Below are 22,465 nucleotides of genomic sequence, written 5' to 3'. Positions count from 1 at the left end.
TCCCATTTTAGACAAATATTAACAAGAGGGGAAAAGTCTAATTACTTAATTCTAATGTTTGTGTTTCACTTATTTAAGCATTGAGAAGTAAAACAATAAAACCAGGGTCAAATTTAAAATATTTTATTTCCGATGAATAACTCTATAATGTACTCCACATTAACTTAAGACACGGATTAAGAGGAGAAAACAGTTCACGGTTTAACATGCTTCAGACGACTGTAAATAAATATTTGTTTGCTAAGCGACAGCAAGACGTCGCAGCAAAAATACGTCACCAGAAGCGGGAAGCAGCGGTTTACTTCTCATGTATTATTCAGCTAGCAAGCAGCTAGCGGGCTAGCTAAATCAGAAGCAACTGAAGACTGACCATGCCGCGAGAAATCATAACGCTACAACTTGGACAGTGTGGAAATCAAAGTATGTGACTTAGTCTGTTTACGATTGCTAAGGCCGTCTCTGTTTTAATCGTGTTCATCATTATAGTGAGCTAGCGGAGCTGACTGCTGTGTAACGACGCTAGCATCAACTCAAGCTAAACTGAAAATATATAACATTAATGTGACAACATCAGTACAGCTTATTCAGCAGAACTGTCTCTAATGATATCCCTGCATCACAAATATGACTTGAAATACGTCTGCACCAGCTTTCAGTATAATGTCACGCAGGTAACAGGATGCTAGATCAACAAACGTGTTTACTTGTTTATTTAATGTGCTCCTTATTTGGTTTAATTAAATGTCGTTAACCGTGACTAAACGCTAACAGTCTTCTTACCTTCTCCTTTTTGTGATTTTTCAGTCGGGTTTGAGTTTTGGAAGCAGCTATGTGCAGAGCATGGCATCAGTCCAGAGGGGATTGTTGAGGAGTTTGCAACTGAGGGGACAGACAGAAAAGATGTTTTCTTCTATCAGGTGATGTGACCACATGCTGCCTCATTATTTCATTATCTCACAATGACACATTTTAATGCAGGTATACATTGTGTGTTGATCACTTATTTCTCGGTGATTGCAACGCAATGATGTGCCACTAGATGGAGTGATTGTAAAGTACATTGAGGTGACTTCTAACCTGCAGACACTGAACGTAGGATCTCTCCAGTTAACCCCTGTTCTCTCGGTTTGTTCCTACACCCCGACAGGCTGATGATGAGCACTACATCCCTCGAGCAGTTCTACTGGATCTGGAGCCGAGGGTGATCCACTCCATCCTCAACTCTCCCTATGCTAACCTGTACAACCCAGAAAACATCTACCTGTCTGAGCATGGTGGGGGTGCTGGAAATAACTGGGCGAGTGGGTATTCACAGGTAAAGTGCTGGAAACGTTTTTTATTCATACACAGTGAATCCTGATTGACAAAATCAAAATGCAGTGTGTTTAAAGTTATGCTGTGTTTTTGTTTTTTTCATCCAAAGGGCAAAAAAATCCAAGAAGACATTTTTGACATCATTGACCGGGAGGCAGATGGCAGTGACAGTCTGGAGGCAAGTCTCACTTTTATCACATACCAGCTTTCCTCGGGCTGTAGCTGTGTGGAATTTAAAAAAAAAACAACCAAAAAAACCGGATTAAATGTAATGAGATATTGCTGTTGAAATATAACCTTGTGTATCCTCTTACCACACACAAAGTGTCTGAATCTCAAACAGCACGTTTTGTTTTTGTTCTCATTTTGAAGATTTGATTTCTGTTCAAACATTTAAAAACATGATTTATGGATAATTGTTTCTATTCTCAGGACACTGACATATAAAAGGTCTCTCTCTCTCTCTCTCTCTCTCTCTCTCTCTCTCTCTCTCTCTCTCTCTCTCTCTTTCTTTCTTTCTCTCTCTCTCTCTCTCTCTCTCTCTCTCTCTCTCTCTCTCTCTCTCGCACGCGCTTGGTCTCTCTCTTTAAGAAAAAACATAAATTTCCCACAAATGCTGCAGCCATGTCTTACATGAAATTGAATTTAAGAAAAACTTTATTTATCCCCGGGGGGCAATTCGACGGCCCACAGAGCAGTAAATGAACGACAGTGCAGCTTTACTAAAAAATCAACAAAAGAATAAAGTGTCAAGATGCAAGTACAAAGTTAAAACACAAAAGAAGGTATTGTCATATGTTGTCATTTTGTTTCTTTTTGTGGTTGTTTTGACATTTTGGTCTGTCTTTTTTTATTTTTTATTTATTTATTTAACTTTGGAGTCATTGAACGTCTCATCAGTGTTACCTTGTCGATTAAGTTAAATTGGCCGTTAAAACTCTGTGCCATGCGGGCCTCTTCAGCAAACCTTTAATGGTGTGAATGCTGGTATCAAAAAGTGGCTTGACGTTCTAAACCAATCTCACCACAACAGAGAGCTGTTTTTGTCTTTGTTGTGGTCGACTGCTTCCAGAAATGAACGAGCTGATTGAGACTGTGCTAAAGCAGTGCCAGTAACTGTCATCTTAAAACTAGTAAAGGCTCAGCCAGGCCTTACTTATTATTCTTAGCCTCTTTTTTTTTTTTTGGTGGACTTTCTTTAGCTGCCAGCCTCCCATAAAATAACACTCACATTTCCTCTCTAAGGTCTGCAATTCTGTAAGTCATTCACATTATGACCCCACATTATTATTTAACGTGTGCGCTGGAATGGAAGGTGGGGCGCGCAGCCGTGAGTGTGTGTATGTTGGCAGGGTGTGGCGTGTAAGGAAGTCTGGTGATAATAGCCGGGCAAGTGTTGAAGGCAGGTATTACTGGGATGTCTTTGGTGGTGGGTGGGGGGGGGTGAGGGAGCCTAAATTTGGGAGGTGGGGTTGCGCTCCCGTTTATTTAACTGCAAAAGGAGGAGAGGCCTTTGCTCAACCCACACACATTCAGTACTCTGTATCAGTAGAGTTTACAGTCAGTTACACACACTCACACACACGTGGCACATGATGTAGCTGCAGATTTGCACAGTGAGTTACAAGTAAGCGTTTGTCTTTGCAGGGATTTGTCCTGTGCCACTCCATTGCTGGGGGGACGGGCTCCGGCCTTGGATCCTATCTGCTGGAGAAACTCAATGACAGGTCCGCAAACTGATTTAAAAAAAAAAAAGTCAATTTATTTTCTTGTTTTATAATACTAACGAGGTCTGATCTCCAGGTACCCAAAGAAGCTGGTGCAGACGTACTCGGTGTTTCCCAACCAGGATGAGATGAGCGACGTGGTCGTCCAGCCGTATAACTCTCTGCTCACCCTGAAGAGGCTCACGCAGAACGCAGACTGTGTGGTGAGCAGCAGCATCAGATCATGTCGGGTTTCTCCGCCTCACAGAAACGTCACGGTTTTTCTCTCAAAGCCCTGCTTTAATGTGTAATTTGTGCCACTTTAGAAGAGTCCAAATCCCACAATGAAGTGTGACTTTTTCCAACGCCGATGATCTGAAACAGCAAACAAAATAACTGACCCCTAAACCGTGTGTCTTCTAATGTAAACTTCGGGAGTTAGGGAAGTTTTTAAACCAGGAAAGACGGTGAATATTTTAAAAGGTGACGTTTGATGACGGTATGTCTCACGGGTTTGCAACCGGAATAATACAAAAACTGTCTTATAAACACCAGGCTTGTTTAAAGTCGTTTTTAAGATGTTGTAGGGATAAAATCCCTCATCCACTAAAAAACGTAAAAGTCCTCTTGATAAATTTGACTTCACCCTTTGCGTGTGAGTTTTGATAATCGCTCGTCGGCGGAGTGTGAAACGCGTTTAAAAATCATCGTTTTGGTGAAACTCTCCATCAAACGTAGTGCGTTGATTTGACCTTTTCGTTACCAAACCCCTGTTGACTTTTCGCACTGTGCTGCAGGGCTTGTTGCAAGCAGACTAATAAAGAGGCAGACTGCAGCGGCAGCACGGAGGCATTACAAATCAAACCTAATAAAACCCCGACTTAAACTGCTGATTGTATTAGTGTGAGATGCCCTGACAGTCTAATGGTGTTTCCCCTCTAATACCTACTTCCTCCAGGGTCTCGCATGGGGCCCTCATCTTGATTAAATTAGCTGGAGGGCTAACAGAATCTGCCCAAAGAATCAGTCCCCCTGTTGCAAGCTGTACAGTGTGTCTTTTATGTTCAGCTCTCGTAACAACAGCACACTGTACTGCTCCTTAAGACGTTCCTGAACTGTGTCATTACTTCCATTTCCTCACGCTGTATTATTGTATTGACATTTAGCTTGCTGTTGTGCTGAAGGGAATCATTTCCTCTCAGTTTTCTCTTCATTTATTGTGTGTGTGTGTGTGTTTCAGGTGGTGTTGGATAACACGGCTCTAAATCGCATCGCCACAGACAGGCTGCATATCCAGAACCCCTCGTTCTCCCAGATCAATCAGCTGGTGAGTTAAACGACTGTGTTACAGCCTCTTCCTCCCTTTTCCTTCCCCGGCTCGTCAATCAGCAGGTTTTAGTTTTAGATGTCTGCTCAAACAACGTCACACGTCAAGACAGACTGTTCCGCACGCCACCGGTTCACCACGAAAGCGATTTTTTTCAAAAACTAGTCGTGCAAGTCAGTTAGGCGTCAGACTGGATTTCAGCTTTCGTAGAATTGAGAATCTAATGACTCCACACGCTGTGCATGACAGCATACTGACAGGAGCCACTCCCCCCCCCCCTCCCCCCCACCCATCACATGCTTTTTTTTCTCTTTTCTTTTTTTTTAGGGGCCAGCCAATATACTTACTAATTAGCAGTTGCCTGATTGTAGTTTATAAATATCCATGCATCTAAAAAAAAAAGTCTTTATACACACAGGTTTCAACCATCATGTCTGCAAGTACAACCACCCTGCGCTATCCAGGCTACATGAACAACGACCTTATTGGCCTGATTGCGTCCCTCATCCCCACGCCCCGCCTCCACTTCCTAATGACTGGATACACACCCCTCACCACTGACCAGTCGGTAAGTTCAGACCAGCTGCAGACATGGAATCAAGTCCAGAATTACTTCACACGCTGAAATGTGCTGTTTATTCTTTCGTAAGCGGCGCGTGTTTAAAATGGCGTCGGTGTGAGAAAGTGTTGACTTATCGATCACTCGGCGTCTCAGGTTGCGAGTGTGAGGAAAACCACTGTACTGGATGTGATGAGGAGGCTTCTGCAACCCAAGAATGTGATGGTGTCCACAGGAAGAGAGAGGCAGCCCAGTCACTGCTACATCGCCATCCTTAACATCATCCAGGGAGAGGTGGACCCCACACAGGTACGAGTGCACTGAACTGTCTCCACTCGCGTGATTTCACGCCTCACTGCAGAGCATTCATACTAGTTTTTCCTGCTGTAGGTGCACAAAAGCCTCCAAAGAATCCGGGAGCGTAAACTCGCCAGCTTCATTCCTTGGGGTCCCGCCAGCATCCAGGTGGCTTTGTCCAGGAAGTCCCCTTACCTGCCCTCTGCTCACCGAGTCAGCGGCCTGATGATGGCCAACCACACGAGCATCTCCTCTGTAAGTGCTCCTCACACACTCCGGTCACTGCAGCCTGTTCACTGACAGGACCTGTCTGACTTTGATCTGACTCAATACTTGAAAATCTCAAATCGGAGGCTCAACAGCAGCAGTTAAAAAGAATTCTACCAAATAATAATTAAAAAAAAGCTTTGGATTGTGATCCTGCCAAAGTAGACAATAGACACTTTATTTAGCTGTTTAAACATCATCAGTGCTGTGATGTCTGATGAAAGAGTCAATGCAGAGGCATTTACCTTAAAGGGGCTGTAAGGAACTATCAAAATACTGTGTGTAGCCGTAACGAACGGCCCAATGATTTATATACAGCTAAAAGTTCCATATTGCCACATTGTTAAAATAATCACCCAAAAATTCAAGTTTTTCAGGAAACACAAATAACTGAGTCAGATGTTGAATATATGCTATTTTAGTGAAAACAGATCCCTATTGACATAGTAATAACAATGTTTGTCAATGATGTAACATGAGAAAAAGAAATGACTTTTTTAACCTGCGTCTGTGACTTAGGCTGTTTTATTTTGCCTAAGTCACACTCTTGTCATCGGTCATTATATTAAAGGTGTATATCACATGATCTGTTTAACTGAGGTTATAGGCAATTTTACCCGAGGTGGCCAGCATCATAAGGAGTTGATTTAGGCAAAATAGTAAAAATAATTTTTCTCCAAAAATGACTGAGGCAAGTATTTTAACAAGGTGACAAAATGTAACTTTTTACATGTATGAATGTTTTTTTTACTAATAAGCGGAGGTGTAACTGACCGGTAGACCGATAAAGTACCGGTAGATGTACAGGTGTAAGTACAGGTGTTGCCTGTATAAAATCTTCACTGGGTCCAATTTTTCCATGAAAGCTCCTGGAAGCGTCATTTTATTTGCGTTTTGTCAACGTCGTCCTCCGCTTAAAGAAATCAATGGTACAAACTCCAAACCCCCGGTCTTCACCTGCACAGCCAGAGGAGGCTTTTCCGCACACGGCAGCGCCCGCTCAGACTGTCTGTTTGTAGGATGGAGATTGAGGCACACGGACTCCTTCACAGGAAACATCATGCTGGTAAATATCCAGTGTTTACTAGATAGTTACTGGTGCAGCTCGTCTGACAGCCATGTGGTATCGCTACAAACGCAGTATTTTTGAAAGTTACGTATAGCCCCTTTAAACTCTCTTATAGTAAATAAGGGGAAATTACATCGAAGGAAGTTTAAGCAAAGTCTTTAATGATAACAACGGAAAGAATGTGAGTATGAAGTCAGAACAGAAACCTGTAGATAATCCTCCTTTTACAGCCTGACACTCGTCATTCCTTCTCTCTCTCTCTCTGTCCCGCAGCTGTTTGAGCGGACGTGCAAACAGTACGACAAACTGCGTAAGCGCGAAGCCTTCCTGGAGCAGTTCCGCAAAGAGGACATATTCAAGGACAACTTCGATGAGCTGGACAACTCTCGCGAGGTGGTCCAGCAGCTGGTGGACGAGTACAGCGCAGCCACGCGGCCCGACTACATCTCCTGGGGAACACAAGAACAATGAGCCGTTTGTCTCGCCGTCTCAAACGTGTCCCCATCCTGCATACAGTACTTAGATAGATATCCCATCGATTTAAAAAAAATAAGTCTTCTGTTTTCAAAAGTGTAACGTAGTGAAGTATTTGGCTGCATCCCTGGGGGAAAAAAAATATTATCTGAGGGAAAAACATGTCCTTGTTTCGTATCACATCCCAGAGATATTTAAAGACGATTGAAAGAAAAAGAATCCTTACCTCGTAGTCCAATAAAATAAAAGTACTTCTTTCTGTGAAGAAAGTCCAACTGTGTGCTAAAAAAAAACCAATCTATTATCGGTTGAAGGTTGTTTTCCTTTCTGCTTCGCCCCCTCTTTGTAGTTTTTTCACTCCTGTATCAAAACCTGCCTGCCTTGTTTTTGCCTATTTTAATACAGAGTGCAGCCCTTCTGTTATTGTTCAGCTGTTTTAATGGTAAAAAAAAAAACAGCCACATACAAGCCAATGCCTTGAGTAATAGGAGTGGGTTTGACAGGGTTTTGCATGATGTTTAATGCAAGTTCTTGGTTCCCGAAACATTTCTGAATAAGTGCTTTGTACAGCCTGCTGACGTGCTCTTTAGTTTCCAGCGAACATGAAAGTGAAGCAGACGTTGGGCTTGAGCTGTTCAAATGCCCGTCTTCTTGTATGAACTACATTGATGGCATTTGTCACCTCCAGTAGAGAAAGTAAAGTGTGCTCGGATGAACACGTGGATGTAGTATCACCTTATCTGTATGCTTGTAAATATACTTGAGGAAAGCTGGTTCAATATGTCTGTATTGTTTGTTTAAAATGAATATGTGCTTTTCTGGTTGGACCTGTTCAAAATAACGAATAAACACTTTTTCTATCAGTTTGTATTTGCTATCTGGAATGTTTCTGATGTAAACTGCAGGCACACTTTGTTGTTTTTAGTCTGAAAACGGTCGTGTGTTAAAAATCAAACATGCCTTTAAAATGATAAAGCCCCCCCCCCCCCCATGTTTCCCCCTCACCTGGAGCTGCACAGAAGTGGTGGCTGTTATTCCAAGTCAGTTAAGGCTCATTACCGCAGGGGAACGTAAAGGCACTTAGCAGCGCTTGCTCAACCAGCTATTGTTTCTAACCTGAACGGCTTTTGTGGAGGAGGCAGCTCGGAGCTCTGCCCCTGGCGCCAAACTCCAGCCTTTTTTTTTTTCTTTTTTTTTTATATATAAAAAACCAGGCTGGTTGAAAACAATAACCTCACACTGCTTCACTGTTCAAAGAACATGTTCAGATAATACGACAGGAAATGAGAGAACCTTACAGAAAGACAGAGTATGGTAAAATGGTGCTGTTTTATTAGTTACATACAGTATTTATTGTCTTTATTGCACTTCCAAGTTAGTCAAAAACAAACAATAGTGCAAGTAACTATACACTCATAACATAAAAAGGTACCATGCAGCATACAAACGAGCTTAATACAAAGCAACAATATCCGCAGTTTGATTTGTTTTTTTTTTTTTTGTTTTTTTTAACTTTTCATACATGTAGCTTGGAGCTGCCTGCAGCTGCAGTAGAAAATGCAAAAGAAGCCTGCGTCTGAGCAGGCGAAGGCTGACTGTGCAACGACTGGTCAAGGCCTTTCGTGGTGAGAAGAATTAGGTCTTCAGGCTAGTTATTGCATGGGGTCGTGAAGCCGACAGCAATCTATAATGATACTGACAACAGCCTATCTATGGTCTCCGGTTCCTAAAAGGTCACTGACTACAAAACATAATGTGAACTACAGGATGTCTTCATCTTTGTGTGACATTCAAGTTAAAAGAATAGAAATAGGAAAATGAGAAACGGACAAATAAATGGAGGGGGGATCTGTCTGCTTTGGGATTATGTCTTATGAACGCTTACAAAAAAAAAAAAAACATCTTTGGTCCATGCTCAAATCCATGACTTGGCATAACTTTGGCTTCAAAAGAATACTCAGACAGTGAACACAAAGAAGGAGCTACACAGGATTTACAAAACAGCTTAAAGGAGCACAACCAGAAGCATCCGTAGCTTTTGGTTAACCTTATGTCAAAGAAAACAACTGGGCCTGCATTTAAGACGATTAGAAAAAAGAAAAAAAAAGCAAAGTCTGCATAAATAATTCTACAAAAGCATCCATGGTCTGATTAAAAAAAATAGGTGGTTTAAATAGCAGGGGGTGGATGGGGAACTGCATGGATAATATGGTGTCTCTTCTTTTAATGATCCAGATATCTGATGATTAAGAGTTTTACGTGAACTCTAAGTTGAGCTTTTTCCAATATACTGTATATGTACAATGTGAAAATAACAATAACAAACAGTAAAGCACCTGTTATTTTCAGCAGAGTAGAGCTGCATTAGAATACTAACTGAAAAAAAAAAAAAAAGAAGAAGTCATCTCATCAGTCAAGTGTTAACAAAGTCTTGGATGGAGGATTACAGCCAAGACAAGCAGCACAACAAAGGACACCAGAGCATTAGGTGGAAACAAGGAAGAAACGTCTTTTAGAGTCCTTTGGTTTATATGAAACGAAACTAGCTCAGACTTTCAATGTATCATCCAGGAAATTGACAAATTGACGTGTGTGCGCACGCACACACACAATGATAATCCCATCTGTAAGAGTCTATGTGGACACGGCAGCCAAAGTGACTTAGCGACAGTTCAAGATCTGTTTCAAGCTTTGAGTTCACATGGCTCACTGCATCAACACTTCCAGGTAATGCAAGCCTGGCAGGGACCTTACGAAAACTGACCGTCTCTGAGGAACATGTCAGCATAAGGGCAAGCGAGAGAGAAAGAGAGAGTAGGTGAGTGTGTGTGAGAGAGAGAGAGAGAGGGAGAGAGAGAGAAAGAAAGAAAGAGAGAGCCAAGGACAAGGGAGGGTGTGTGTGTGTGTGTGTGTGTGTGTCATTGAATGTTCTCAACACTATTCCAGCAGTGCATGAGGGACGGCTGCCTTCTAGGAAAGGCAGAACAAATATGGCACAATGAGTGAGAGAGAGAGAAAGAGAGCAAGAGAGAGAGAGAGCAGTATTTCACTCGATGCCATACCTTCATGAGGGGAGTACCACAGCTTATAGAAGTTGCCATAAGTTCTTAACTCTTATGACGCTTTCTCTCCCTGATGCATGGCTCATGCAAATGTCTCACATTGTCAAGGAGGGCTGAGGTAGGGGATGGGGTTTGGGGAGGGGGGGGGAATTGCCATGTAGGGTAACAGAGGTGGTTGCATGAGAGAATGGTGTGGAGGGTATGTGACAGCTCATCAGCAACCACATTGGTTTCTGCGGGTTTTGGGCCTCACTCGCAAAACAGAACCCCCTTGCCTTGCCTTTCTGTCCCCTCCCCTCCTCTACACCCCCCCCCCCCCCCTCCAAACCTCCTCCAGCAGCCAGTTCCTTCAGCTGGAAAGCTCAGTAAAGGTTTATTTTCATGGATGGGGAGTGAAAACAGCCCGCTCTTTGTTTTGGCTGCCGTGCCGTTCCCAGTGGAGAAGGCGTGGTGTCCAGAGGACCGGGGCCTGGGCCTCACACAAGGGGCAACGGTTGGAGGATGATGGTGGTGGGGTGGTGGTGGTGGGGGGTGTAGGGGGTTAAAGGGAATGTCCAGGGTATGGGTCCCTCTCAGACAGGGTGCGAGGGCAGCTCCCGAAGGGTGGGCGTCGGCCTGGAAACCATGGTGATGTCAGCGTCTTCCCCTTTCCCTCGCTGTCGACGGATGGCACTGAAGTACGCATTCATCAGCTGCATGATCTCAGTTAGCTGTGACAGAGAGAGAGAGACAGAGAGAGAGAGAGAGAGAGACAGAGAGAGAGAAAGAAAGACGGGTCAATCTGGCAATCTTAGTGTCTGTCTGGCACTGTCACAGCAGGGTGGAGAGGGATGATGTCATTCAGTTGCTAGAAAAACTGGATCATCCAGAAGCTGAGGATGATGTTTTGTGTCAGACTGTGGAGAACACACACGCATAAAGAGGCCTTACATGTATGTGGTTATTTCATGACTGTGATGTATTATCCCATTTTTTATTAGTATTATACAATGATATGACAATGACATATGGCTTTAAACTATTATATGGCTATAACTCCTTTCCTGCTTTGGCTTTTCTAAACATTTTGCCTAGCTTCAGTCTCACCCTTCACCCACTCTTCAACTTCCAACCGTTACCCTTGAATCAGCAGCTAATCTTGCACTCACCCATAACTCCAGGCCTAACCATAATCACCCCCTGTAAATCTGCTCTCTCTCTCTCTCTCTCTCTCTCTCTCCTGTTTCCTGCCCAGAAGTTTAAAAAACCGTGCACACTCATGTCAGAGCACTACTCGGCCTTCATTTCCTGAAAGCAGGGGCCTTCCTTGGTTCTACTTAAGTTTGCCCGCGCGTCCAATAAATAAATAAAAGCCACTTTTGTGCCCCATGAGAGATCACAGAGGGATTTTTTGTTCCCTGTGGGAAGATGCAAGTGAATCTGCCCCGTGAAAGGCGAGATTTGTTCTCCGCTGAAAAAAAAAGTATTTTGGGAACGACGGCTTTTCTTTTTTTTTTTTTCTTCGAAATGTTGCCCAATATTTTATTTTAACCACAGCAATAAAATGCTCCCCCAGTTGCTGTTTAATACCAGGAAGTCAGGCTTTTGGTAGTTTGCATGGGTTGGAGAGCAGGGGCTGGTTGTGTGCTCTCTATTTAGAGCCAATTAGTGAGGTTTTTTTTTAAACTGGGTCATAGAACAGGAGGGAAGGGACTATCATGAGCAGACAGCGTTGTTTCTTTCACTTGCTCTGTGAGCAGATTTGTGATAAGGCCACTTGGCGTCTAAGCTCAATCTGTGAATGTTCACTTTATGCCTCGGCCACTGTACCTTGGTGGTTTCAAACATCAGATCCCGATCCCCGGCTGTGATCTTGAAAGTGTTGCTGTCCGATACCCCGTAGGAACAGATCTGTCCATAGGGGAAGGACTCCAGGGCATCCGCCTCTCCCTGTCGATACAGAGACACGGATGTAGCAGCTACACCCAACCACAGCTTCTGGGAAAAACTCCCTGTTGAACTCTGGAAGGAGAGAGAGAGAGAGAGAGAGAGAGAGAGAGAGAGAGAGAGAGAGAGAGAGAGGATGGAGCAGAATGTCAGAACAGCTAAAAGAGATCCTTTAATTTACATCAGGTGTCCAAGTTCGCTCACAGCAAAAAAATGTTTTGTTTTTTTTAAGTACAACAATAAAACTTAAGTGTGATTTCACAGTACTCACAATATAAAAGTCCACCTCATACAGAGTGCATCCAAAGCCTGACCACTGGCGTGCAATTGTGAGGTAGGCAGCCATACTGTCACTGCGGCTGTAGCCGTCCAGACCTTTCCAACGCTCTAAGATTGATCCCATGACAGCCGCCGCCTCCTCCTTCAGCCGGCTCCGCAGGCGCATGTCCAACTCCACCTTTTGCTTGTGCGCTACCGTGGCCGTGTGGCTCCACAGCGTTCCCTGCAGGAAGCGCTGCGTGGCGGGACAGCCCTGTGCCGCCACTTGACACGGAGGCAAGGCTTGGGGCGCAGACAGGGACATGAGGACTCTGGCTTCGAGCATGTGAACTGGGAAAAGCTCATCGAGGGGCGGGCATGGGGCGTGTGTGCTGAAGTCGCCCATTAGACATTGAAGCCTCAGGGAAGCTAAGGCTTGCAGGTCCTCTTCGCAGGCTGGTAGCTGGCCACGCACCACCATCTCATGACACTGAAGCGCAAAGGCCATTACAACCAGAGGAAAAGAACAGGAAGAACATTTAGACACAACTTTGGAGCAACTGCATCAGTCCTGCCATTAATCCTTCCTACCCCACCCTGCTTTATTTTGTCCCATAACTCTTTTATGAGAGTCCTCAGGAAAAACGTTAACTGAGCCAGCGCTGGCTGCTTTTTGCCCCCCTCTGCACTAACGCCAGCATTCTTAGTCATGCCTATAAAGCAATGTGGTTTCACTGCAATCACAGCTCATTAAACAAAAATGATTAAAAACCTAATAATCCTTATAATAATCCCAAGAAATATTAAGAAACGTTTCACAGCAGGACAGTAAAATGTATCTCATGTCCAGCACTGAAACAGTCCCCGACAACTAGGAGACATTTGTGAGGAGGACTCTGCACTTTGAGGAGTCGTTTTTCTGCTCCATTACCTGCTCAAATAGGAGGAGATACTCAATGCTGTCCACTGATATGCTGTCAGCGTCCAGCAGGCAGTAGAGCTTGAAGACAAGTTTCCACTGGGATTTCGACTCGGACTCCTTGGAGGATAGGCTGCACAGAACAGGGAAAGAAGCGGTTAGAAAGCCGGGACGTGGACCAAACCTACTCGTACATACTGTAAATGGTACACTAAGAACGTTTCGCCTCGATGTTAATATGTTACAAGAAATCACGGCCTCAATGTGTGGTGTTGTTGTTTAGTAACTTTTTTGGTTAACTTGGTTGAGGACGCCTTTGTTTAAAAAAAAAAGAAAGAAAAAAAGAGCTTTTACATTCCAGCTTCCATTTGAGACTTTGACAGCTTCACCTTGGCTGGCAGGCTTTTCTGACAGAAATAGTGCCACAAGTGCAGTTTCCCAGCAGGGATTCATGTTTGACCAACAAAACCAGACAAGGTCGCCAGTTATCAAGGATACTGGATAACATTTAAGCACGGAGATAAACACACAATCCCCTGCACTGTACACATTTATCACCCGAAGTGAAGTGAAAGAAATAGCTCAGATTCCTGCCAGACGGAGTGTTTTGATCGAGTGTCTGCCAGCTCGGTTTTATTGTGTCTGACTTCCTCAAAGTGTCTGTCTGTTCTGTTTTACAGGGTGAAGACTGACATTTGCTTTTTTTTTTTTTTTTTCCAAACCTGGTCAGGATGTCTGCGATCAGAGTGTTGCCCGCGACCGGCTGCTCCCACAGTGTGTTCTGTTCGTACAGTGCAAACGTGTTTTTGCTTTCTTGCAGGCTGAGCTTCTCCTGCATCCTTCGCACCACCTGGGAAGGGGGGGGGGCGAAAAAGAAGTAACACTGTGAGTGAAAACAGAATTATTAAAATGTGATTAGAATGTAGATCAGGCTATGTTTAAAGAAGTTAAAAGTTGATTTTTAGAAGTAGAAAAAGATAGGACACACCTCATTGGCAGTCGTGTGTGAGCTAATGTAGAGCTGGCAGGATCCAGGACCAGGGTAGTGCACAGTGCACAGCATCTCCTGTCGGCTCATCAACATCTGGATCTCCTCCCAGGAAGGCACACACTCCCGACACTTGGTCTTCTCCAGAGCCTCGCTGATGAATGATGCATAGTTATCCATCTCAGACTCGGGACTTTGGCTCTGGATCCTGCACGAAAGAAGACAAAAGAATGCAAAAAAAAAGAAAAGAAAAAAAAGAGCGTAAGTGATATGCAAGCACATCCAGACTTACTTATACGTCCTCTTTTTGATGCAACCGAGTTCTTTATTTTCTCTGGGCTGGCAAAGCTTGCCAGTCAATGAGGCGAGGAATGACTAATGTTCACACTTTAGCTCTAAGGGACTTTAAAAAGCTCCAACATCCATCAATCCTTCAAAGAAAAGGAAAAATGACAAAGAAAACATGTTTGACTTTGGGTTGCGTACGAAACAGGAAAAGGTGTTTCCGCTCCTTTGAACCGGAATGACCTGGCGCTTCCTCCCAGCGGAGGATCCAGGAGTGGTAGGTAAGAGAGTGTGTGCTGTTGATTTTAGAAGAGGGGGCACAAAGGCCGGCAGACGACACACTAAAACTAGAGCCTCGAGTGGAAAACACTTAGGGGAGTGTAAAAGCTGTGAATTACAACAAGATGGAGATATGAGCTCGGCCTTGTGTGTAAATAGAAGGGGGGGGGGGAATGGGAAGGAAACAATTACGCTGAGATGTTCATCCCAAAAAAACACACACCAAAGAAAGAGAGAGACAAATGAGGGCCTCAAACATTCTGCCAGACAGAGAGAGAGGCCCCTCTCCTTCCCTCCGATTTCTTGCTCGATCATAACTTTATGGCCACAGGGTAGGATTTGTCCCGCTGAAACATAATTAGGAATGTTCCACAGAGTCTGTGTGATCCTTCCTGTGCTCTCTCCTGTTCATCCCTCCTCTGCCCTTTCCTCCTTTCGAGTCCCTTCATCCTCCTCTTGGCCTATTCCCTCTGACAGCAGACGTTCCCCGGGGGTTTCTCGGGGCACTGAGGGAGCGGAGGAGGGTTTTCTGGGCCCACTGCCCAGCTCCAGTCTTAGCTCTGCCCAGCTGCAGCTTCAGCTCTGATCCACACAGTGAGAGTGCGTGAGAACGAGAGCAAAGACGTAGCAAAACAAACTGGTCGCAAGTTCGACGGCGTTATTATAAATCGCCATCGCATGCGACAGTTTCATTAGTTAGACGGTGATTCCAAGCGCTGATTTAAAGATAGAAAACCAAAGAGATTTGATGACACGGCGTTTGACAGAAAATCCAGAGTGGGGGGATTATCACTTCTAATAACTAAGAGTAGTACGCTTGGCAGAGGGGCTAATTCAGACCTGCAAATCCAGCTCTAAAACACTGGATCTGTCTGGGCGAACATGTGAGGGCATACCATGCTTCCATATCTAAACTGGTGGTGCTGGCGCCGGCTTGATCCTTGTGCATTTCCTAGCTATAACTGCTACTTCACCTTTTCCCTCGTGCTCTCGTGCCTCTGCTATAACTAACGTCTGACTCAAAGTGAAATGTCCCGTCGCTGTGAGGCCTGAGGTGGCATCTAGCTGCGACAACTTGTGTTCACGCTCAAAGACGTAAAATAAACACTGCAATAACGCTGTTAGCACGTGAGTGTGCCTTCTATGTACTTAAGCTATCCAGATGGAAGTCATTGTGTTTTACTTTCTTGGAACTGTAAAGAAGAGCTGTCTTTTTGCAAATCGAGGAAGAGATGATATTAACTTAGCTTTCTCTCGTCAGCAGGATTTATTAATGGCTTTTTAGGGGATATATGCAAATGGTATCAATAACAATGATAATCAATAAACATTAAAGTCAACTGCATCATGTCTTTAACGTTATCCTTTGTGTGCGTCTCACCTCTTGAGGTGGAATCGAAGGTACTTGAGCACTATCGGCCCGGGTAGGAAGGTGCAGCTCATGCAGGTGAGCAGCTGCCAGTAGCGGAGGTGCGCTGCAGTGTACGGGGCAGGCGTGTAGCTCGTCTGCTTCACGAGCTGGCAGTAGACTTCGTCGCGGAGGGGCCGCAGGTCCAAGCAGGTCTGCAGCACGCCCTGGATGATGGGAACCGGCTCGCGCGCTGACTCCAACTGCTGCAGGCAGTTAAAGAGCTTGACGGCCTCCTCGCGCACCGAGCCGTAGCCTTTGCCGCTGTGGTCTGAGGGAAGGAGGAAGAGAAGGAGTGCAATGGTATGTTTTTCTTTGACTTACTTTTTTTTCATTTTCTCCTCTTTTTAACTCTTCAGAATATCTGTACACTGCATACACAACTTTTTTTAAAAATCAATGACATTTAAGATGCGACCCATTCATTTGTTACACTCGTTTTATCAGTTGCTTTGCACATGTTCTGAGAAATAAATATTATAATAATCTAAAAATGCTCATGCTGTCTTACATTACACTCAAATTAGCAGCAAAACCCATAAAACAGAAATAGAACATGTCTGCTACGGCTAGTTTCTATGACACTGTCATAAATTATAATTTAATATCATCATGGCTTTGAGATTTTTTCTTTGACAACAGTTCCAAAAAAACCCATCCTTCAGCACTGATATGTGAGATTATTTCGGGCTTCCTTCTCTCCTTTGCCCCCCGTCTGCATGCCTGGAGCATTTTATGAAATGTCATTTCTGAGTTTTTGATGAAGTGTAGCGCCATAGATACTCCAAGCACTTTGGGGTTATTATATAGTTTGCACAGATTTCAAATACTGTTACTACTATAATGCTTGAGATGTAAAATACTTACACGTGTGCTCCAGGCTGCCGTAGGGGAAGGGCAGGAGCGGAGCATACAGGGGGCCCTGGGTGTACTTCAGCACGGGATTGTGCTGGTATATGTGCTCGACCACTTCAGGGTTGAACTTATTCTCCTACAGTGCACAAGTAAAAGAAAGAAGAAGAAAAAAAAATGATGAATACAACTCCAGACACATTCAAGAACAAACTTTCATGTATGTTTTCAATATTCCTGCAGTCAACATGGAAGCAGGTCAGTGAGTGGGTGATTGAGTGGGTCTGTCAGGGGTGACTGGGGTCGATTTGACCAGGGTCACAATTCAGCTCTGGCAACTTTCAAAGCATCAAGAAGGTCAAGAGATGACCCAGCAAACCACACTAGCATGACTGACACGTTATATTTTATCTTCTGGTGTCAATGACTTTAGTGTGCATGTGTTGCCTATGGTGATAGATGCCTTCCAGAGGTACAGATGGCTTCTATGCTACTGCCCTCCAGCACCTGTTGCTCATTAGTAACGTTGCCACTACTTCCCCCCCCCCCCCCCCCCCCCCCCCCCCCCCCCCAAACAAACATAAAAATAAAAAAAATCAGCCACTCTTTCTCTCTGGCTGCAAGACAAGCCTGCTTTCGCCGCTCCTTAGTGGGCCAAAGTTGACACATTCTTCTGAAGTGTTTGGTGCACACTGATGACAGGCTTGTCTGTTTGAAATGTAGGAAGACGATGGTAATCTATGGGCCAGATGCAAAGCAGCAAAACACCCCAGATGAAATCCATACACTGTATACGTACATGGTGGACCTATAGACTGTGTATCCATTTAGGACCTCCACCTACACACGTGGTGATTCAAACACTTTCTGAAATGCATCCCCTTTTTTTTTTTTTTTACTGTTTTAAAGATTGTTATGTTGCTGTCAATTGTATTTGGGATGGACAAGTACTTTTTAAAAGTCTCTCCAGCAACTGCTCCTCCAAAAATAATAAGCATAACATGGTGTCTCCTCTTTAATTCAACAAATATGGTTATCATCGGGTCTACCCGGCCAGATTTTCCTTTTACTTTAAGTCAAGCCAGGCTTCCTGTTTCCAGTTTGTGTGTTAGGCTAAGTTAGAAACTTGCTCGTAATTTTAAACTAACTGGAGTCATATCTATCTCCTCACAAACTTGTCGGCATTGACAGAGAAAAGTTTTCTAAATCTAAATATTATAAACCACTTTACTTTTGAAAAACAGCTGAAGTGTTACTTTGCTTTGAAAACTTTGCTTTTGCATGGAAAAAAAGCTCTGAGTTCAAAGGGATGTTTTATGTGATGAATGTTTTAAGAATGGCATTTAAGTGACACTGTTTCTTGATTCTTTCTATTTTTTTTTATGTTGCTCCTTTCCAGATACTCACTTTTTTTTGTTTGTGTATGAGGTTTTATTTTAGAAATATGAAATTAGCTCAACCAAGGTGTAAAAACCAAAACTATATAACACAGATTTAATCTTCCATTCAATTGTTCTTCAGATGTTTTCTGCATTTTTCTTTCTTTTTTTTTTTTCCCCCCACAATGCCTCTGGTTTAAGTCCAAGGCTAAAACTGCAATCCCTGCTCTCCAATTTGTCCGTTGCTGGAACATGAATCTTTGCTTTTAAGATAAGCAGGCAGGCCTGTGGAAACAATGCCCCTTCTGTTCATTCTCCCTTTGATTTGTGTTGCAGCAGTTCTAATCTCACATTTGAGAGGGGAAAACACCACACCTATTTGAGAAAGTGCGCCGTGTTCAAAGGTCAGCAATAAAGAAGCAACAGTGAGAAAGAGTGTAAGAGAGGAACGCAGACGCCGTGTCTTTCAAGAGAAGAAGCCAAACCTACCTACGGCATATAAACTTGGCCCCTCCTGCTAAAGCAGACGGAGGACAGCAGATTAACAACTTTCTCTCAGATTAGAAACTCTTGGTGACAGGAGGCCGAGCACATGACTGCTTATCTAGCTCTGCTGCGTCACACCAAGCCCTCTTGAGCGAAAAAATGCCCCTCTTTTTACTGCTGGGGCAGAGTGATGCAAGATGAGTCATCGGTTTGCAAAGTGCAGGGCTCTCTCGCAAACCCTTTTTCTAAAAAGACTTCACTTTCCTTCAACATGAGGAAGTGTATTTAAAAAAAAATCCTGTCAAATCCAGCGTCTGTGAGCACTTCTCTCGAAATACTTTTATTTTGAAATAGCCTCTCGTCTTCAGGTCTGTCATTATGTCCTGTCCACGTGTGGTACGATGTAGTCATTCAAAACAGAAAGGCGAGCATAGCAAACTTTGGACTCCCCTGGCCCGGCGAGAGCCTCATAGTTTCCATGGTAACAAAGGGAGGGACAAAATCGCTTGAGCAACCTCAAATGTGTGTAAATGCTTTTGAGGTGTGTCTTTGTGGCCCACCTCGATGTCTCGGATCAGGAGCTGTGTTGGCGTTTCCACTGGTGCTTTGGTGTCGATGATTTTCTGGATGGCACATGCCCAGTGCACTGCTTCGTTGAAGTGCTTGGTGTACAACCTGTAGCAGTGCTTCCTCCCATACACAGTGATACTCCAGTGGCCTTGAAGAAGAAGAAAAAACACAGCATTTTTATATAATGTTCAAACTTCTGACTGTGTTATTTAAATAAATGGGGAAGACAAAAGTGGAATGTTCTGTGCACAAGACACCATGCACATCTAACGTGACTCCCTCTACCTGACTTCCTCTCTCGGTTTCACTGAGGAACAAAGGTCAGCCTGAAAGGAACCTCTGACCACGCCAAAATCAAACATGGACAGTTAGTCTACAGATGAGTTAGAACACAAGTGTTTAACCCCAACAGTAAGTCTTCTTTTAGTCACCCTGCAATAAAGATGTAAAAAAAAAAAAAGGCATACTTCCTACTTGCGCAAAAGAAATATAAGACATTGCATTCTGTTCTGTTCTGTAGCCCTATTCTATCAGGCTCCTCTGCTACATGACTTGGCACCACATCCTTCTTTGCCAAAGTTCTTGGTACAAGTACAAACCCAAAAATATGAGGTTAGGACATGTTTGTGTTCGTTGAGCAATTTGAGCCCGATGACGTTTACGCTTCTGTAATGGGTTAATAATGCCAGAGATACCTTTTAAAGGACCTTTAAAGAGAACTCAAACAGAGGAAGTACATGTTTCATGCAACTCTTATGTGAAACCTTTCACAATGGCTAAGAAGGAACATAAAGTTATACAATAGTGAAACAGACAAGGGTGAGCTTGTGACAAAGAAAAGCACACTTCTGCCCTGATAAGTCCCCTGGAATATTTAGTTATTATGAACTTTGTTTGTGGGTTAGGGTGTACAAAAGTCAAGTCATCCCTCTGTCTCTTCCAAAATAGCAAACATGTTCCTCTTTATTCTGCGTTTCTTTTGTCTGTATTCATCACAGAAAAAAAAAAAGGGAGGGAAATGCCCGTGCAAGTTACTCAAACGTGAGGTTGCTTGACCTACCTTGAGCCATGTATTGAACCAAACGCAGCTGGGGCTTCCCAAACTTACTCACAGTTACAAAACTCGTGGGAAAAGAAAGGGACCACAAAACATCACTTCTGTATCCAAACCCCCAGGAAAAAAAATTTCCAAGGACCTTTTGAAATTGTCTGACCACTAAACCGAGTTAATTTACAAAGGAGTTACCGGATTCCACAGAGATTATAGCTGTTTAAACATGAGTGTGAGTCAGCTATGCATCAGCCCTGTCTGTGTGCCCCTCACCCGTCTCCTTGTATGTCTGCTTGTCTGGCCAAATGACAGAGCAGAGGTTGGTGAGGACCAGCGTGCCCAGTCTGCGGGCCCCTTTCTCTGGTCCACTGTAGTAGTCGAGGGAGTCCTGGCTCAGCACGAACCAGTACCGGCGCTGCTTGATCCAGTTGCCTCTCACCTCCCGTAGCAGCCATCCTTTAAAAAGGAAAGTCACAAAGGTGTCATATGAAAACTCGCAATTCAAATAAAGTATGCTCTTGTGCATTTTTGTAGAGGAGGATCAATATCAGTCCAACGAAATAAACTTTAGCTGCAATCTTCGTCATTTATGGTTCACAGTTAAGGGTGGTGAGTAATCCATTTTTCCAAAGTCTGCACTCAAATGATCAATTGGAAGAGACACCTGCTGTTTTTCCTTTACTCCTTCAGAGTGAAACAAAAATTGGACAGTTGGATAAATAACACGTCCAAGAATTCACCTTGAGCTCTTGAATGTGTTTTATTCTTTCCTGATCTTTTAAAGACAAAGCCAATATGCAAGAAATATTTACAGCTCTGCATGCAAACATGAGGCCAATCTCTGAATTTTTTTGTCCTTACCAATACTCCGTTTTAGATAATTATAAGATAATAATAGACTTTTTTAGTCCTTACTATGATAAATAGTCTCTAAGGCCTCCAAAGACAGGGTTCATAGTTTTCTATTGATTAGAGCCTGGAGACAATCAAGTAAGTCGTCAAAAGCAAATAAGTCATCAATCCCCTTCTCCTTTGTCCTAAACAATGATTAAGCCTTTTATTATGATATTAGAGAAGGAGTCCCTGTGTGTCCAGTTCATCACTATTAAGACCTTCACTTGAAGGGTCTGTGTGGGAGGTTGGCTCGTCAATGAGCGCATAAACCAGTATTGCTTCACCATGTCTTTGCTAAGAATAATCCCATAGCATGTAATTGTCTATAAAGTTTGTTGCAGGCTGAATGTGACTGCCTTGTCAGGGTAAGTACTCGGGGGGATTAAAATACAGCCAGCTAATGGCACGAGCAATAAAGCCTGCGTGTAGCCTAGATAATTACCACTTTAGAGGTTGACAGAGTAAGAGAAGGAGAGAGTGAGTGTGAGAGAGAGAGAGACAGAGAAATGTACTGGAACAGTGTGAAACAAAGAGGGGTGATTAGACAAGCCTGTAGCCAACTCAGAGGCACGCTCATTGGTCTTGCCAGGCCTGGCTCTACTACGCATGAACTATTGTGTTCCCAAAAAACCTGAGGGACTTGAAAGACTGCTACAGCCCAGATCCACTTTTTTTTTTTTTTCCTAACAGCAGTAAACGTGTTCTCCCCCTTCAGAATAATGTGCAAATAGTTCCAAATAAACATCTAATAACTGGATAGATTTGTTGAAGGTATTTCGGGAAATCCATGTCCAAGTGCTGCCTGGAGAGAAGAACTACTAAGCATTATTGATCCTTAATAGGGAGTCAAAGTTCATCAGAAGGACTGGTGAAGCCCACCTGGACAACTTCTATACTCCTACGAGTTTGACATCTGTGGGTTAGCTTTTGTACACGTGTGTTCTAATGGCATCCACATTCATATTTGACGGGCGTTTCAAAAGGAACTTTGAGGCAAAAACGGCTTCATACCCAGTGGAGACTGCAATGATGCCACATCAGCATCACAACTTCCTCTGTGGTGGTTAGAAAGCTGGATGCCACCTGTTAGCCAGT

At 43.7% G+C, this 22,465-nt stretch overlaps 2 protein-coding genes across 2 annotated transcripts in view; one reads left to right on the top strand and one right to left on the bottom strand.

Annotated features, from left to right (window-relative positions):
* The first annotated feature begins 253 nt into the window (after positions 1 to 253).
* Positions 254 to 7,876, top strand: tubg1 (tubulin, gamma 1). Its single transcript, XM_079366024.1, has 11 exons — positions 254 to 420; positions 805 to 917; positions 1,148 to 1,315; positions 1,424 to 1,492; positions 2,962 to 3,041; positions 3,118 to 3,244; positions 4,261 to 4,347; positions 4,766 to 4,915; positions 5,063 to 5,215; positions 5,297 to 5,458; positions 6,813 to 7,876. The coding sequence occupies exons 1-11, from the start codon at positions 372 to 374 to the stop codon at positions 7,008 to 7,010; spliced, it is 1,356 nt and encodes a 451-aa protein (XP_079222150.1). The 5' UTR covers positions 254 to 371; the 3' UTR covers positions 7,011 to 7,876.
* Positions 7,877 to 8,262: 386 nt separating this feature from the next.
* Positions 8,263 to 22,465, bottom strand: part of plekhh3 (pleckstrin homology, MyTH4 and FERM domain containing H3) — a 29,891-nt gene continuing 15,688 nt past the window's right edge. Inside the window, exons 4-13 of the mRNA XM_079366710.1 lie at positions 20,750 to 20,932; positions 19,416 to 19,573; positions 17,006 to 17,129; positions 16,112 to 16,409; positions 14,167 to 14,374; positions 13,901 to 14,028; positions 13,191 to 13,311; positions 12,273 to 12,749; positions 11,885 to 12,076; positions 8,263 to 10,785 (exon numbers count right to left, since the gene is read on the bottom strand). Coding sequence (XP_079222836.1) covers positions 10,648 to 10,785; positions 11,885 to 12,076; positions 12,273 to 12,749; positions 13,191 to 13,311; positions 13,901 to 14,028; positions 14,167 to 14,374; positions 16,112 to 16,409; positions 17,006 to 17,129; positions 19,416 to 19,573; positions 20,750 to 20,932 — 2,027 coding nt within the window. The 3' untranslated portion in view covers positions 8,263 to 10,647. The remainder of the gene's footprint in view (positions 10,786 to 11,884; positions 12,077 to 12,272; positions 12,750 to 13,190; positions 13,312 to 13,900; positions 14,029 to 14,166; positions 14,375 to 16,111; positions 16,410 to 17,005; positions 17,130 to 19,415; positions 19,574 to 20,749; positions 20,933 to 22,465) is intronic.

Source organism: Symphodus melops (assembly GCF_947650265.1).
Source record: "Symphodus melops genome assembly, chromosome: 17".
Taxonomy (NCBI): Eukaryota; Metazoa; Chordata; class Actinopteri; order Labriformes; family Labridae; genus Symphodus; species Symphodus melops.
The sequence above is the reverse complement of the archived record's forward strand: the minus strand, read 5'-3'. Positions and strand labels throughout refer to the sequence as shown.